This window comes from Centropristis striata, chromosome 13 (genome assembly GCF_030273125.1).
Source record: "Centropristis striata isolate RG_2023a ecotype Rhode Island chromosome 13, C.striata_1.0, whole genome shotgun sequence".
NCBI classification, from domain to species: domain Eukaryota; kingdom Metazoa; phylum Chordata; class Actinopteri; order Perciformes; family Serranidae; genus Centropristis; species Centropristis striata.
Genome location: NC_081529.1, coordinates 11,894,200 through 11,909,234, shown reverse-complemented (window position 1 = coordinate 11,909,234; position 15,035 = coordinate 11,894,200). Strand labels below are relative to the sequence as shown.

The 15,035-nt window shown below is 40.4% G+C and overlaps 1 pseudogene and 3 gene segments (V, D, J or C); all 4 read right to left on the bottom strand.

Moving 5' to 3' along the window:
• Positions 1–2,082: 2,082 nt before the first annotated feature.
• On the bottom strand, positions 2,083–2,529 carry LOC131982844 (immunoglobulin heavy variable 3-66-like). The segment is given in 2 exon segments: positions 2,083–2,393; positions 2,481–2,529. Coding segments are annotated over 2 exon segments (360 nt in total).
• A 5,638-nt stretch (positions 2,530–8,167) lies between these two features.
• On the bottom strand, positions 8,168–9,569 carry LOC131983019 (immunoglobulin heavy variable 3-21-like; annotated as a pseudogene).
• A 3,658-nt stretch (positions 9,570–13,227) lies between these two features.
• LOC131983018 (immunoglobulin heavy variable 1-24-like) lies at positions 13,228–13,662 on the bottom strand. The segment is given in 2 exon segments: positions 13,228–13,532; positions 13,620–13,662. Coding segments are annotated over 2 exon segments (348 nt in total).
• Positions 13,663–14,503: 841 nt separating this feature from the next.
• Positions 14,504–14,953, bottom strand: LOC131982840 (immunoglobulin heavy variable 3-33-like). The segment is given in 2 exon segments: positions 14,504–14,817; positions 14,905–14,953. Coding segments are annotated over 2 exon segments (363 nt in total).
• Between the last annotated feature and the right edge of the window lie 82 nt (positions 14,954–15,035).

Sequence of the window (15,035 nt, the reverse complement as noted above, 5' to 3'; positions counted from 1 at the left end):
TAAAAAGCATGATTGATTTTCTCACCATGAATAGCAACTGCAAAAAATAAACTCCAGATAATTGTATTGTCCATTCTGTGATGAACACTGTAGTTCAGAGCTTTCTGACCTGAGTGTTTCAGAAATATAGAAACGCTCTCAGTTTCTGATGGTGTGTTTATAAGAGAGCAAGAGTTTGCATAGACCTCCCTCTGCAGGTTTAAAAAGGAACATGTGACACATTTCTATAAGTAGAGTATCTCTACAACAGCAGAGGAAACTCAAATATCAAAGCCCTGGAAACTCATTTCTGAACTGATGGAAAATATTTAAACTACAACGATCTACAATGACAATCTTTAACTCACAGTGAAGCTGATTAGAGCTTTATTTTCCACATTGGCCCAATTACAAGAGTGACATTTACCTCTCATTATGTATTTGTGAGGAGACAGAGCTGCTGTTTAGGTTATAGTGAAGTTATCAGATGTTATTTCTCCCCATGAAAACAGGAAAAGAGGTTCCTCATCTCTTCTCCAAATAAACAACAGATGCATTTATTTTTAAAAATGTGTCATGTACATTTTGCATTGTGGGTAAAACAAAGTTATTTTAAGTCTCTTCTATACTGAGTGAAGAGTGTTTACTTTATTAATGTTCACATTTAGAACTTGTTTTTGTGGTTGAGTCACATGGTTGCTGAGTATTTGTGCAGGTCTGTTGGTGGTTTGTATCACTGTGGAGCTACACGGACACAGTAATACACAGCTGTGTCCTCAGGCTGCAGATTCTGTCTTTTAGAGTCCCTGTTAGAGCAGACGTATCTCTGCTGGAGCTGAACTTGTTCTTCAGAGCATTATTTTGATGTCTGGCTGGATGAGATCAATACTGTTCACACCTGTGGAAACACAAATCAACATGATCTCCATCATTCATGTGAATATTCAGTGTTTCTAATGTGTTCATTAGTGTGAATCCAGTGAAAGCTGCTCACAGGATCCAGCTGCCAGCAGCAGTATCAGAGCTACAGAGAACATGGTTGATGTTGAAGCTGAACTGATGTGAGCTCTTCTGTCCTCTCACTGACACACACACACACTTCCTTATAAGAAACATTTATTTGCATGTATTTACATTTCTTTTTTATTACCTTCAGAGCTTCCAGATTATGTTGGGGTGTAAGAAAAAATGTATCATATATCGATTTCAGTGTATCTATAGTTAATTTGATGATTTGATTTACTGTCTTAAAGTTTGTGACGTTAGTGTAGGTTAATATAGAAGAAATGTGAACAGATATTTATATTGCAAGGTATAACTGGTCAACATAGTTTATATACATCAGAAATATTAAAGGGGTAAACATGTGGTTCTTGACTATGAAAGCAGAGAGGCGGAGACTGCAGAGAGCAAATGACCTGAAACTGGTTCCACATTCACATTCACTTGCTTTTCTTTTTACTTCACTGTTTGGTTACCAAGTGATTTCCAGAAAGACATTCATATAATTGTGTGTTTAATGGTTAGATAGAAATGATTTATTAATCATAAAAAAGATGAAAAGATTTGCACAATGGGCCCCCTCACCAACATCTTCTGAAAGTATTTTCTTATATTTGTTCTGAAGAAAGATCCGAAGAAAAGTCTCGGTCAGATTCATGAAGGAGTTTTAACCTGTAAAAACACATATACAGGAGCTTGATGCCAACCAAGCTGTTATATTTAGTGACAACAATAGTGGATACTTTGGACTATAAATAAAGTGATCAATCACAAAACAAACATTAGAATCATAAGATTCACATTATTTACACACATTGTGTCTTTGTGTAGAAATGTAAAGACTTTCTAGTTGTTTCAATTTAGCAATCACTTTGTTGTTGTTGTTGTTGTTGTTGTTGTTGTCTTTATTCTGTGTTTTTAGGTTTTCACGATGTGTATGCAGGGAAAATTATGAATTCATTTTTAATACAAAACACTTTTATATTAAATTTTACACAAATAATTCAATTAAAAACAATTGATGAAAAACACTTCATCCTCTATCAGCCCAGTAAGAATGAGGACTGTAGGTTTTTTGTACAGCTGCTCAACCAACTCCAGTCACTGTGGCTCTCGAGCACAATAATAAACAGCAGAATCTTCAGTCTTCAGACTGTTCATCTGCAGATACAGCTGCTGTCTGCTGTTGTCTCTGGAGATGGTAAACCGCCCTCTGACTGACTGAGAATAGAAGATGTTGCTACTATCATAAATAGCAGCGATCCACTCCAGTCCTTTCCCAGGAGCCTGTCTGATCCAGTTCATATAGTAGCCACTAACATCAAGTCCAGAGGCTGTACAGGTCAATCTGTGAGATCCTCCAGGACTTTTAACTGCTGGTTCAGATTCTGTCAGAGTCTGACCATCAACACCTGTGAATAGAACAAAAAACATTGAGTGAAATAAGCGGGTGACACTAATAGAAGAAAAGTATTATTAATATCTGAGAAACTGTTCACCTGCCCAGCAGACAGTTAGAAGCAGCAGTCCTGTCCTATAGTCCATCATGTTAAACTGTGTGTCCACTGTCCTCTGTCCTCCTCTCTGCAGTCAGATAAGTAGAGGTGGAAGACATCTGAGTTTTGCATTGACTCCTCCTTTCTGATTGAACAGTGTATTCCATTCAATCTTTCCTTCAAACTTATTTAATATTCTGATTTTTTTTAACTGATTCAGTTTTTTTTTTAGTTAAGTTATTATAACATTATATTATAATGTTTATTTAACTGAAAGTCACTTTGTAACATTTGAAAGCAGTCATTTAATGCAGATAATATCCAATGCAACATACACAACGTTTTGAGTTTTACTACTGCTTGTATATTAACAGGTAACTAGAAAATTTCTAAAGAAATTTTGATTGTGTGCTTGCCTCTGGCCCTTGATTCTCGTTGATTAAATCACCAGTTAAACAGGGACTCTGTCCTGAGTTCACAGACACCTCATACAAGTCTCTAGGACAAACGGTTCATTAGATAGTAAAAGGGGGCATGGCTAATCAAAAGGGGCGGGGTAATCAACCACCAATTAAACAGGAACTCCATGCCGAGTAATCTGACACCTTATACAAGTTTCTAGGACAAACAGTTTATTAGTTATGCAAGGGGGCGTGGCTAATCAAAAAGGGCGGGAATTTATTAAATATTGTTATGTAGAACTGGTCAGTGATGGACCATCATCATGCATGACAAGTTTGAGATTGGACAATGTATGGTCAAGTTATAAGGTCTCATGCTTTATGAAAAAACGCCATGTCCGTTAAGTTAGAATGTCTGTCTTGGAGGAGGGGGGGGGGGGGGGGGGGGGTAGGGGGGAGGCTTTGGTAGCTAAGCAACCAGGCGGCCAGGTGGAGTTGACCAATCGGAGCAGAGCAATCAACTGAAATGAACTGCTGGTGGAGAAAGTTCCGCCACAGTGAGCAGGCAGAGGTGGACTATAGCATCATATTTGAGTCAAAAGTCGCGCGATCGATAACACGCACACGCATTTATTTCGTGTCACGCGCACTTGTTTGATCTTCGCGCACGTATTCAGCAACCGAGTGAAGCAGATTCTCCCCCATGCTCGCTCGCCGTGGAGCTCTGCTCGCGCGGAGCGAAGACTTTTGACACATCGGGGGCGGGGCTGACCCCAGGCCTCTTATGATTGGTCATTTTCCAGCCCTCCACGTGGGTGAGTCCTGAGTTTGGCTCAGATAGAATGTGTGTAGGTGTTTGTAGCGAGCAAAATAGTTATTATTGGCTTATATATACATACATATGAAATGTCCCCAGTTGCATGGACAGTCTTATGCATAGATGATGGGGGGGGGGGGTCCAATCATGTGAGTGTCCCCATTTCGGTAGAGGTAGAATGTGTGTATGTGTGTTAAATGTCCCCAGTTGTATAGACAGCCTTATGTACTGGTGCCTCAGAAAGTTTACCTTTTATAGGAACATGTCAGCCATCACTACAGTTTGATCCATAAACTGTGTTCACATTTATAATGCATCATTCTTCCTGTGATATTTCGACTTCAAAGTATGCATCCTTCTTACACTACCTTTATACACTGGACAGCCAACATCCTGCCTTACAAAACTGATTGATGGGGCTTCAATCATTTGTATATCCATGCTAGTTTGTGGGCAGACTGTGTGTCAGTTCTGTCCCTTTGTTGACGTGCAGATTTACATGTTTCCTCCGACCGCACCATCAGTGGATGACCACTTAAATGGCAGCCATCAGTCTGTGGTTCCTGTTGAACCCTTGGAACCATTGTCCCCCAGTGTAAATAAGGTATGTGACTTTGCAACAACAAAGACAAACAGAGTTCAACTGATTTTGCTCTGTGGTAGTCTAACATTAATGTAGGTTAACCTAGTAAGGTGCTAACTACTTCTTTTTCATTGTAGTCATTTCAGTCCAGGATTGCTAAATTGAAGCAGCACCATGAGAAATGCTATCAACGCTACATGGCCTCAGAGGAAGAACACAATGCAATTGAAAGACATCGTTCCCTCCTTTTGCATCAACGTGAGCTTCTTGATCAACAGCTTGCACAACTGGATAATGTGAGTATAATATAGGTCTTTACAGGTTGACTTATGCGACTTGTAACTTCTATATCATTTTTTAACTTAATGTCTCTATGACTTTTTGTGTGAGCTTCTCTCTCTCTGTTTATTATAGTAATTAAGTATTGTTTGTCTAATTTTCAAATCTGCTACTCTCTAAACTACTTTGTTTGGAAAAGATTGTTAACTTAAAACACTGACATTCTTGTAAATACTGCCGGACAGTGGTTGAATTAGCTGTGCACATTTATTGTTGATAGATTGAACAGTTGATAGGCTGCATTCAAACCTTAGGAAATATGCTAATATTCCTGCAATAGCATGTGGACATGGCATTTCAGCAGGGTATCCTTCAATACAATGAAAGGCTGCTAATAATCCATAAATTCCACGATTCTCTTTTTTTTTTTTTAGCAAAGAAAATACCTCAGATAAATCAACAGATGAGAGCAGTCACACTGACTACAGTGATGCTGATTACATACCTGACACAGGGAAATGACTCTGGTGACAGCATATGTTTGTCCACTAAAAAAAATGCACTAAAGAAGTTACACTACAAGATTACAGTGACGAGGAACAGCCCAGATGAAGAAAGCAGCTCAACAGTCAGCCCAGACAAAGACAGTAGCACAGAAAAAGACCATGCAGTAAAGAAGAAGAGGAGACTACCATTCAGCCTAGGAAAAAGGAAGAAATGCACAGTCACCCCACAGAAAAAGAGGAGCACACCACTCCGCCTAGAGAAAGAAAGTGGTTTAACAGTCAGCCCAGAGAAAGACAGTAGCTCGACAATCAGCCCAGAGACAGAAAAAAGTTCAATTGAAGTACTGCATACCACAAATACTCAAGCATGTCGAGTGTATGACAAGAGGAACTATTGCCTTTATTGTTCCAAGCCAACATCAAAGATTGCACGACACCTTCAAACTGTTCATAGCAACAAGCCAGATGTTGCAAAAGCATTCTATTATCCAAAAGATTCCAAAGAATGGCAAGTTTGGCTGGCCATTCTAAGGAACAGAGGAAACTTTTTCCACAATACAGATGTGGTTAGAAAAGGAGCTGGACATCTTATTGCGCGTTACCAAACTCAGGAGATCAGACATGGTAAAAATTGAATTCACTGTGCACACTGTCAAGGTCTTTACTCAAAAAAAAAAAACATTGTGGAAACATATCAAAGTCTGCCCAGAGAAGACGAGAGAGGATGCACCCCAATTTGGAAGAAAAAGAGTTGATCCCTGTGTGCTCTTACCACACCTGTCGGTCTTGAGGTTAATGAGGACCTACAGAAGATTCTCACCCACATGAACTATGATGAAGTGTCACATGTTGTTCAGAATGACAAATGCATCCTGCAACTGGGACAATATATGTTCAACAAACTGAAGAACAAAGGGAACAGTAATGATGACAACATAAGACAGAAGATGACAGAGAAGTTGGAAGAATGGTCCTTGAAGCTCAAAAGGTTACACCACTGAAAAAAGTGGAGGAGTTCTTCATTCCTAAAAACTTCCCACATGTTATATCTGCATTGAAGAAGGCAGCAGGATACGATCCCAAAACCAACACATATCAAACACCGTCTTTAGCCCTCAAGCTTGGCAACAGTCTAAAGAAAATATCCAGTATTGTTAAGAAGTGATGCTATGATGTCTGGTGATCATGTCACAGCAGAGTATGCCGAAAGGTATCGGGCTATACATGGTAACAGATGGGAAGAGTTCATCTCCTCTGGAGCACTAAGCACTAAAGCACTTTTTTTTTAAAGATATATTTTTTTTGTAGCTTTATTGACAGTAGAGATATTGAGAGTGAAAGGGGGAGACAGAGGGGAAGACATGCGGGAAAGGGCTCCGAGCCGGATTCGAACCCGGGCCGCCCGCTCACGAGGACTGGGCCTCTGTGGTATGCGCTCTACCAGGTGTGCCACCTGGAATGCCCCCCACTAAACACTCTTAAGGAGGTTAAGTGGAATATGCCACAAGTGTTGCCATTTACCCAAGATGTGAAGCTCTTGAACTTTTACATGGAGAACAAGCAAAGTATTTCAGAGAGACTGCTAAGAATCTCCCCCACTCCAGAAAGCTATGCTACCCTGGCTAAATTAACACTTGCTATAGCCATTACATTCAACAGGGGGAGAGCAGGAGAGGTGTCACGGATGTTACTGACTGCTTTTAGGTCCCGGAACATGTCCCTAACATGTCAACAAATGTTAAACAAAATATACAAAAATGTGAGTGTTTCTCATGAGAAAAAAGGATACAACTAAAAATAATAAGAATATCAAAAAGGCCTTGAAACCCTGTGCTGACCTGCTCTAAAACCCAGGTCGCCATAGCCTCTCCTAACTGTAGGCTGAGTATACTTAAAGTATACTGGGTTAACACTAAACTATCCATTGAGATCCCCAGAACTAATTGACAATTGTAACACTCAAGTAATAACACAAGTAAACAAACTGTAGTCATCGTAAATAAACAGAAGAAAGAAATTGAAATAAACATTTGCTGTATTCAGGTGATCTGATAAAAGCAATTATATTGAGTGTCTGGTAATAATAACAAAGTCAACAGAACATCTCTGATAATAACCAACCAGGCAGAAATAGGTATATAAAATAAAAAAACTTTTCTTTACCCCCACACAAGTGTGTATACACCCACTCAAACATCCACTAACACCTGCATGGATATTAAATCCACAAACTACGGACTCTCATACAACACCACACACACACACACACACACGCACACACACACCAGCAAGGGGGCACAGAACAAACAAAACTAAGAAATAATATTCAGAAGCAGACAAAATGAAATTGCTGGAAATACGAAAAAAAGGCTAAATTTAACTTATCACCCGGCTGAGAACAGTACCATACTTACGGTGATAGACATAGACCAGTAAATGTCTCTTAATAGCCACGACTTCAAAATGTTCTGATCATAAGTCACTCACTGCGACGAGCCCCGTGTGGAAATGTTCCTTGAAATATAAGCCTGCGCTTCCTCCGGCGTGGAGAAAACCCACTCCTGATTGTTGTGGGTGATCCTGAGGTGAGCAGGATAGAGGATGCCGTACCTAACTCCTTCCAGCCCACGGAGTTGCTGCCTCACTGCGTTGTATCCTGCCCGAGCTCTGGCCACCTGTGTGGTATAATCTGGGTAGATAGAAATAGTCATCCCATCCACCTTGATCTGTTGCTTCACCCTGGCCAGGCGGAGGATGTTCGCACAATCTTGGAAGTAGTGTAGGCGCGCCACGATAATGCGCGGCTGGTCTCCCCGTCCTGGCGCAGGCTGCAGTGCGCGGTGAGATCTATCCAGAGCTTTATCCAGAGCTTTATCTAGGTCAAGTGGCTTCTGCAGAAGCGCTGAAACAGCGGTGACGGAGGTGTTCTGGCTCTCCGGCACTCCAACAATCCTGATATTGTTCCGTCTTGACCTTGCTTCCAAATCCTCGCATTTATTCTGCAATGATTCTGACTGAGCCTGGAGTTGTTTGACTGAGCCTGGAGTTGTTCGCGCTGTAATGTTGCGATGTCGTCCGTGCATGAGGACAGGCTCTTATTCACTTCACTTCATCTCTCTCCAGAACATCTCTAATCTCCAGCTTGATAATATTGCCGATGTCCTCACGTAGCGACGTGAGAGCTCCTGCCTGAAAGTCCCCATGGCTAAGGTTGAGGGCATGTCGACGGCGGTCGGATCATCACCCGCTGGCGGGGATGAGCGGGAGGGATCAGGCCTCTGTACAGATGAAGCGGCACTGCGGGTTTTCGACGTTTTGCTGGCCATGTCTTCTCATGCAGATTTGTTTGGAAATGTAAATAAGTAAAAAAAATAAGACTTTGTTCAAATTAGTGCTATTTTAATGTTTTTCTAAAACAAAGGTCCTGGGGAGCTTCACCACACACGTCTACTCCATCCTTCTAACACATTTTTAATGTTTGATCTGATACACTTCTTGCTTTAGGTTCTTTATTTGGCATAAATGGTGTCACGTTATCTTGTTACCATATTTTTTTGTTATATAAAATCATGTAGGTGACACACAAACTTAATATAAAATTAAATAAGAATTCAGTCATACATATTCAGTCATAACTGTGTTCATTAGGCCACCATTTGTAAAAGGACAAATGAAGAAAATCTACTTATCAGAGTAAATTATACCAGCACGTACTACGTGTTTGTGCAGTACAAGAACACAATCCCTGCAGGAAAACAAATTATCTGAATTGAATTCCATGGCCCACCCAAAGGTGCCTGTTTTAATATCAGAAAGTATTGAGCCTTTCCAGTTTTGTGTTGAGAAATCATTGAAGCAGAGTGATAGGGGAGAATATATATTGATATCTTTAAAAGTAATATTTTTAAAGGATCCTGTTTAGAGGAATCGTGGTCATAAATAATTAAAACTATCTTTTTAAAATATATGATTCAGAACAATTCATACTGAGACTAATGAATGTTTCTTGTGTTGGTTAAAAGAGGAAGTAGTTTTTGTTTGACGCTGCTGTTAGTGTCTCTTACTGTGTGTCTGGCACAGTAATACACTGCTGTGTCCTCAGTCTTCAGGCTGTTCATGCAGATAGAGTTTACTGCTGGAGTCATCTCTAGAGATGGTGAATCTACCCTGGACTGACTGGGAGTAGTAGATATGAGAACTGCCTGTGTGGATGAAAGCAATCCACTCCAGTCCTTTACCAGGAGCCTGTCTGACCCAGTTCATAGGGTAGCTGCTGAATGTAAATCCAGAGGTTGTACAGGTCAATCTGTGAGATCCTCCAGGACTTTTAACTGCTGGTTCAGATTCTGTCAGCCTCTGACCATCAACACCTGTAAGGATGCACAAATAAAATATGTGTTTAGTTGGTTCACAAATAAGAACTATGTAAAAAATAATAATAAAAAAGTGAAAATGTCCACCTGCCCAGCAGATTAGAAGCAGCAGTCCTGTCCTATAGTCCATCATGTTAAACTATGTGTCCACTGTCCTCTGTCCTCCTCTCTGCAGTCAGATAAGTAGAGGTGGAAGACATCAGAGTTTTGCATTGACTCCTCCTCACACGGAGGCTGCAAGTAGGTCAGCCTTAGCATTCAGTTTTTGTTCGGTAAATGAGGATATGATTACGGGCAGTGATAAATGTAACAAAGTACATCTACTTGAGTACTTCATACCCTTCTGTACCAGTGAAAACCTTGTTTCTCCAGATGTGGTGATGGTGAATTTGAATGTTTTTGAAGGATACTTAAGGAAGCGCCATACACAAAAACATAATTAGAATTTTACTTAAGTACTATAAAGTTTTAAATACAGGACTTTTCATTGTCATGGAGTAAAGTGTATACTTTTACTCGAGTTAATGGTCTGAATACTTCTTCCTCTGCTGGTGATGAGCCCTGTATTTGTAAAATGTTCAGGATGTAACCCACTTATCACCCAGTGTCACCTGGACTTAACTGCAGCCTGTATTACATTCAAGAATAAACGAGGACTGCTATTGGAAAGTTTGATCGATTGAATGTTAATTTTACATTCTTTACAGTCTGCACATTCAAGTAAAGACTTTTCTGACATGGTCTGATCATATTTGTTTTAAAAGCCTGATATGAAGATGCCTCCCTTGTTTCTTTCAGAGAATCAGAATCGTACTTGAGTCCCCCCCCCCACCCCACCCCCAATTTTATCTTTATCATGGTAATGTAGTGGAAATTACTACCTCAAATTGAGTGAGAAAGCGAATCAAAGATCAAGTAGAAGTTCCTTTTATTTATTTTTTTATTATTATCAGACATCAGAATACACTGCCAAGGTACAGCAGAGGAGAACTTTGTCCAACCTCAAAGGCTTCTGAAAAAAGTCCTTCTCTAATCAAGCCTGAAGTCTCTCTGCCTTTTTCTGTCTGTGTCAGATAATTTAATTCAATTCAAGGTAACATCCCACACCCCACGTAAAGGGCATGTTTTACGGGAACGCACACGCTGCCAAGTTGATTTTTTAACCTTAAAAGGAATTCAACTTATACTGTTTATATTTCTGCCTCTACAGCCTCTAATGTCTGACAAATCCCAGATCCTGCAGTACGTTATTCTGGTGAAAAAAAATGGCTGTTACAGTTCTGTTCTGAACAAAAGGTCAGACTGGGGCCCTTCAGTAAAGCAGAAGAATTACATGAAAAGTAACATAAAATATACCACTTGTAACATTAAATATACTACAGTAACTTTGTACCACGGCGTCCCCCAGGGCTCCGTGCTAGGTCCTCTGCTGTTCATTTTCTTTATGGTCTTCCATCTGTTATACACCGTCACCCATGAAGTTGGAATGAAATAGTTTTTACCTCTTTCCATGAAATGATTGTGACAATGTGATTTATTATTGGTAGATTAAGTGTATATTTCCTCAAAATGTTTTTAATCAATCTCTTCCAAACATATCAGAATGAAAATGAATCAACAAGTAACAGAAGATTGTATGTGGAAACAAAATTATTCCAACTTTATTTGGGACAGTGTATCATCTGTCATGATAATTTCAGATACACAAATATGATCAGTCACACCTACTTCTTTAGGCCACAAACAGTAAGAAAGATAAAAGAACCAAATTGGATTACTTGTTGGACTGTGTTAGAAAACTAACTGACTGTTCACTGTCCTCTGTCCTCCTCTCTGCAGTCAGATAAGTAGAGTTAGAAAATATCTGAGTTTTATATTGACTCCTCCTCACAGGGAGGACATTTTGCTTTACATTGAGTTTTTGTAATTCATTGATTTGCAAGCTTTCCAGGTACCCTGCCTCTCACCCACTGCCAGTGGGTCCATTTATCAATGGATAAATGGAATTTTAAAGATATATTCATTTAAGATGGCACAACTTAGGTTTGTCTGATATGTTTCAATTAGAAGTGCTATATGGCAGCCACTTCTCACTTGAAGCTTGAATCCTCTCTCAACATCACCTGTACTGATTTAACAAGTGCATCTTTACTGTGGTTAATCAGTTCCAAGGCATCCTCCAGGGACCCATGCTTGGTCTTCTCCTGTTCATTCTCAACATGCTCTCCTTCTCTAATATCATCATCATTATCATGATCATCACCAACTTCTATGCTGATGATGTCCAACTCTAAATATCCACCCAATCTACCATCACTGCACTCTTTCCACCTTGATCAACTGCCTCGCCAAAATGAAATAATGAATTCAAGTCAACGTTTTTTAAACTGCTCCACTCTCTCTTCCATACATCAACAAGCTTTGAGCGATCAACTTCTCATTAAAACACCATGAATGTAACACTGCCTTTTCCCAATCGTAAAACATATTGCTGATCTCTGCTCATCTCTCTCTTTCTCCTGCCTTCATCACATCTGTATCTGTCCTTCTACTCCACTCACAAAGTTTTCAATGACCAGGGGTGCTCTTACGTCATAACCCCCTGCACCTGCACTTTCATTCTGGAATTTTACTGATTTGGATGCTAATTGTTGAGGTTTTCAATTTGTTTTTTTACTCTGGGAGAAAATACAATAATGAATCAGTGATGGTGACATCCAAGTATTTAAACTTATCCATTTATACAATATAAAGACTGTTTTGTTCTACTCTGTAACAATGAGCTGGTGTTGAAGTCATTAGTGGTCTGATGGCTCCTCCTCTGGTGGCTTCATGTTACAAGTGTTCAGGCACTGAGAGGTTTTTGTTCAGCTCTACTGATGCTTTGTGTCACTGTGTCTCTCCTGGCCATAGACTGTATATAAATAATGGACGTAGTCACCGTGACGTCACCCATTGGTTTGTGGACTGCCCGTTGGAAGCCTCGAGTTCGGCGTTATACTCGTCGCCATCTTGCGTCGCCATCTTGTTTCCGATACACGGAGCAGACCATAATTGGACTGTGGAGGAGCGCGAGGGATCGGATCACTGACTACACGCCTCTCTACACCGGCAACCCGACTGAGAGAAGCCGCTGCTAATTCATGTTAGCATTAATTGGAGCATTAACTGGGATGTTAATTTTGGCTAGCAAAAAAACAAAACCAAAATGTATCTTTCTTACCTCAGAAAACTGAGCAGCGACTCCTTGAGACACAATTCATGGAGAAAAAAGGAAAATCTGGAACACAGTATCATGACAGCATACGCGCATTCAAGTTAAAGCTCATGGGAGCTTATGGGAGACGCAGATGGCAAGCGGCAAGCTAAGAAATGTATGCGCAGCAAGCATTAATCCTGACATACACCGGGAGATTTTCAGTGACACGCCCACAGCTAAAGGGATGACCTGGTTGATGTTGAAGCTGAACTGATGTGAGCTCTTCTGTCCTCTCACTGACACACACACACACACACACACACACACACTTCACTTCACTTCATTATATGTAACCTTTTTTTACATGTTGTTGAAAAATATTTAAATTCTAATTGAATAAGTTGTAGGTGTAGTTGAATATGTAAACAGTGTAACTTGTCAAGTGACCAGACTAGGTAGAGGAATCCTTTCTGTTTGTTTCCTCGATGGGAACTCAATGTAAAATGTGTTTTCACAGGCCTGACATGCTTCAGTGCTTCTCACACAGAGATCAGTGTTGTTCAGTTTTTGTACAGCTCTGTAGTCTCGTGTGTCACTGTGCCTCTCGTGCACAATAATAAACAGCAGAGTCTTCTTGTTTCAGACTCTTCACCACTAAGTACACAAGATTTGTGGATGTGTCTTTGGTGATAGAAAACTGGTTCTGGAGACTTTGGGCAAATATGGTGCCAGTTCCACTATCAATGCGTCCGATCCATTCCAGTGCTTTCCCTGGTTTCTGACGAATCCAGTGCAGCCAAGCCAGAGCAAGTCCTTCCACTTTACAGGACAGAGTGAGTGGTTCTCCAGCTCTGCTGACCACTGGCTCTGAGGAGGTGAGGGACTGGCCCTGAGCAGCTGAAACAGACACAGAGTTGAGATGAGGAGGAGCCAGCAGACATACAGAGCTCCTTTTCTCCTCCGCTGGACTCCCACTTCACTCACCTGAAATGAGAGCCAAGAGGACGACACTTTGTACAACTGTCATGGTGGGAACTTGACTGAGAGTCAATCTGTAAAGGCTCTCATGAAGGATATATTTTGAAGAAGGGGCGGGGATTGTGCATCACTGTGTGGATTTGCATTTCTGCACTGGGACATATCGGAGATACAGAGTGGAGACAGACACAGACACCAACATGAAAGATGTTCAGTGTTTTTCTGTTTTGCAGAGTGCTTTTTTGATCAAAGTGAAAGTTAGTTTTATTTCAGCGTCACTGATTTTATTCCATCACAACGTCTCATAAATGAAAGAAACAACAGCATCTCACTCAGTCTTCCATCTGTTTGTCTTGAAATCTATTTCAGATGGTGAGATGGCTTTTAAAATGTTCTATATGTGTGGTGGTGAAGTGAGTTTACAAATGGTGTGATATAAAGCTGTAGTTCAGTCCAGAGTTTCAGTGTCAGTGAGTAAAGATCATTGAGATAAACAGAGTTTCTCCTTATAGTGACAGAGGAGAGAGAAACTTGACTCTGACTGCCATCTTGTGTTTTATTAATGGAACAGCAGAGTTATTTGTACTCATATAATCACCTAATTTAGATACATATATGCATTGTTCACATGTGTGGATGCAGTTTTTCTTTGATTCAGACTTGAATGAGAAAAACATCAATGATTTGAGCAGGTTGTTTTTTCTGTTTTTTAAGGTCAGAAATGAGCGTCGCAGAAATACTTTATTTAATTTGTGTGTTCAATGGTAATTGTAGTTATTAGTGATCTCATTCAAAAGTTTGTAAAAACAAAAATTAAAATAAATATATTTATATCAGCCCAGTAAGAATGAGGACTGTAGGTTTTTGTACAGCTGCTCAACCAACTCCAGTCACTGTGAGTCTCTAGCACAATAATAAACAGCAGAATCTTCAGTCTTCAGACTGTTCATCTGCAGATACAGCTGCTGTCTGCTGTTGTCTCTGGAGATGGTAAACCGCCCTCTGACTGACTGAGAGTAAAACTGTTTGCTGCTATCAGTGTAGATCAAGGCGATCCACTCCAGTCCTTTACCAGGAGCCTGTCTGATCCAGTGCATCCAATAGCTGCTGAATGTGAATCCAGAGGTTGTACAGGTCAATCTGTGAGATCCTCCAGGACTTTTAACTGCTGGTTCAGATTCTGTCAGAGTCTGACCATCAACACCTGTGAAGAAAAGAAACAAGATTGAGTGAATTAAGAGGGTGACACAAATAGAATAAACGTTTTATTTATATCAGTGAAAGTCTCCACCTGTCCAGCAGACAGTTAGAAGCAGCAGTCCTGTCCTATAGTCCATCATGTTAAACTGTGTGTCCACTGTCCTCTGTCCTCCTCTCTGCAGTCAGATAAGTAGAGGTGGAAGACATCTGAGTTTTGCATTG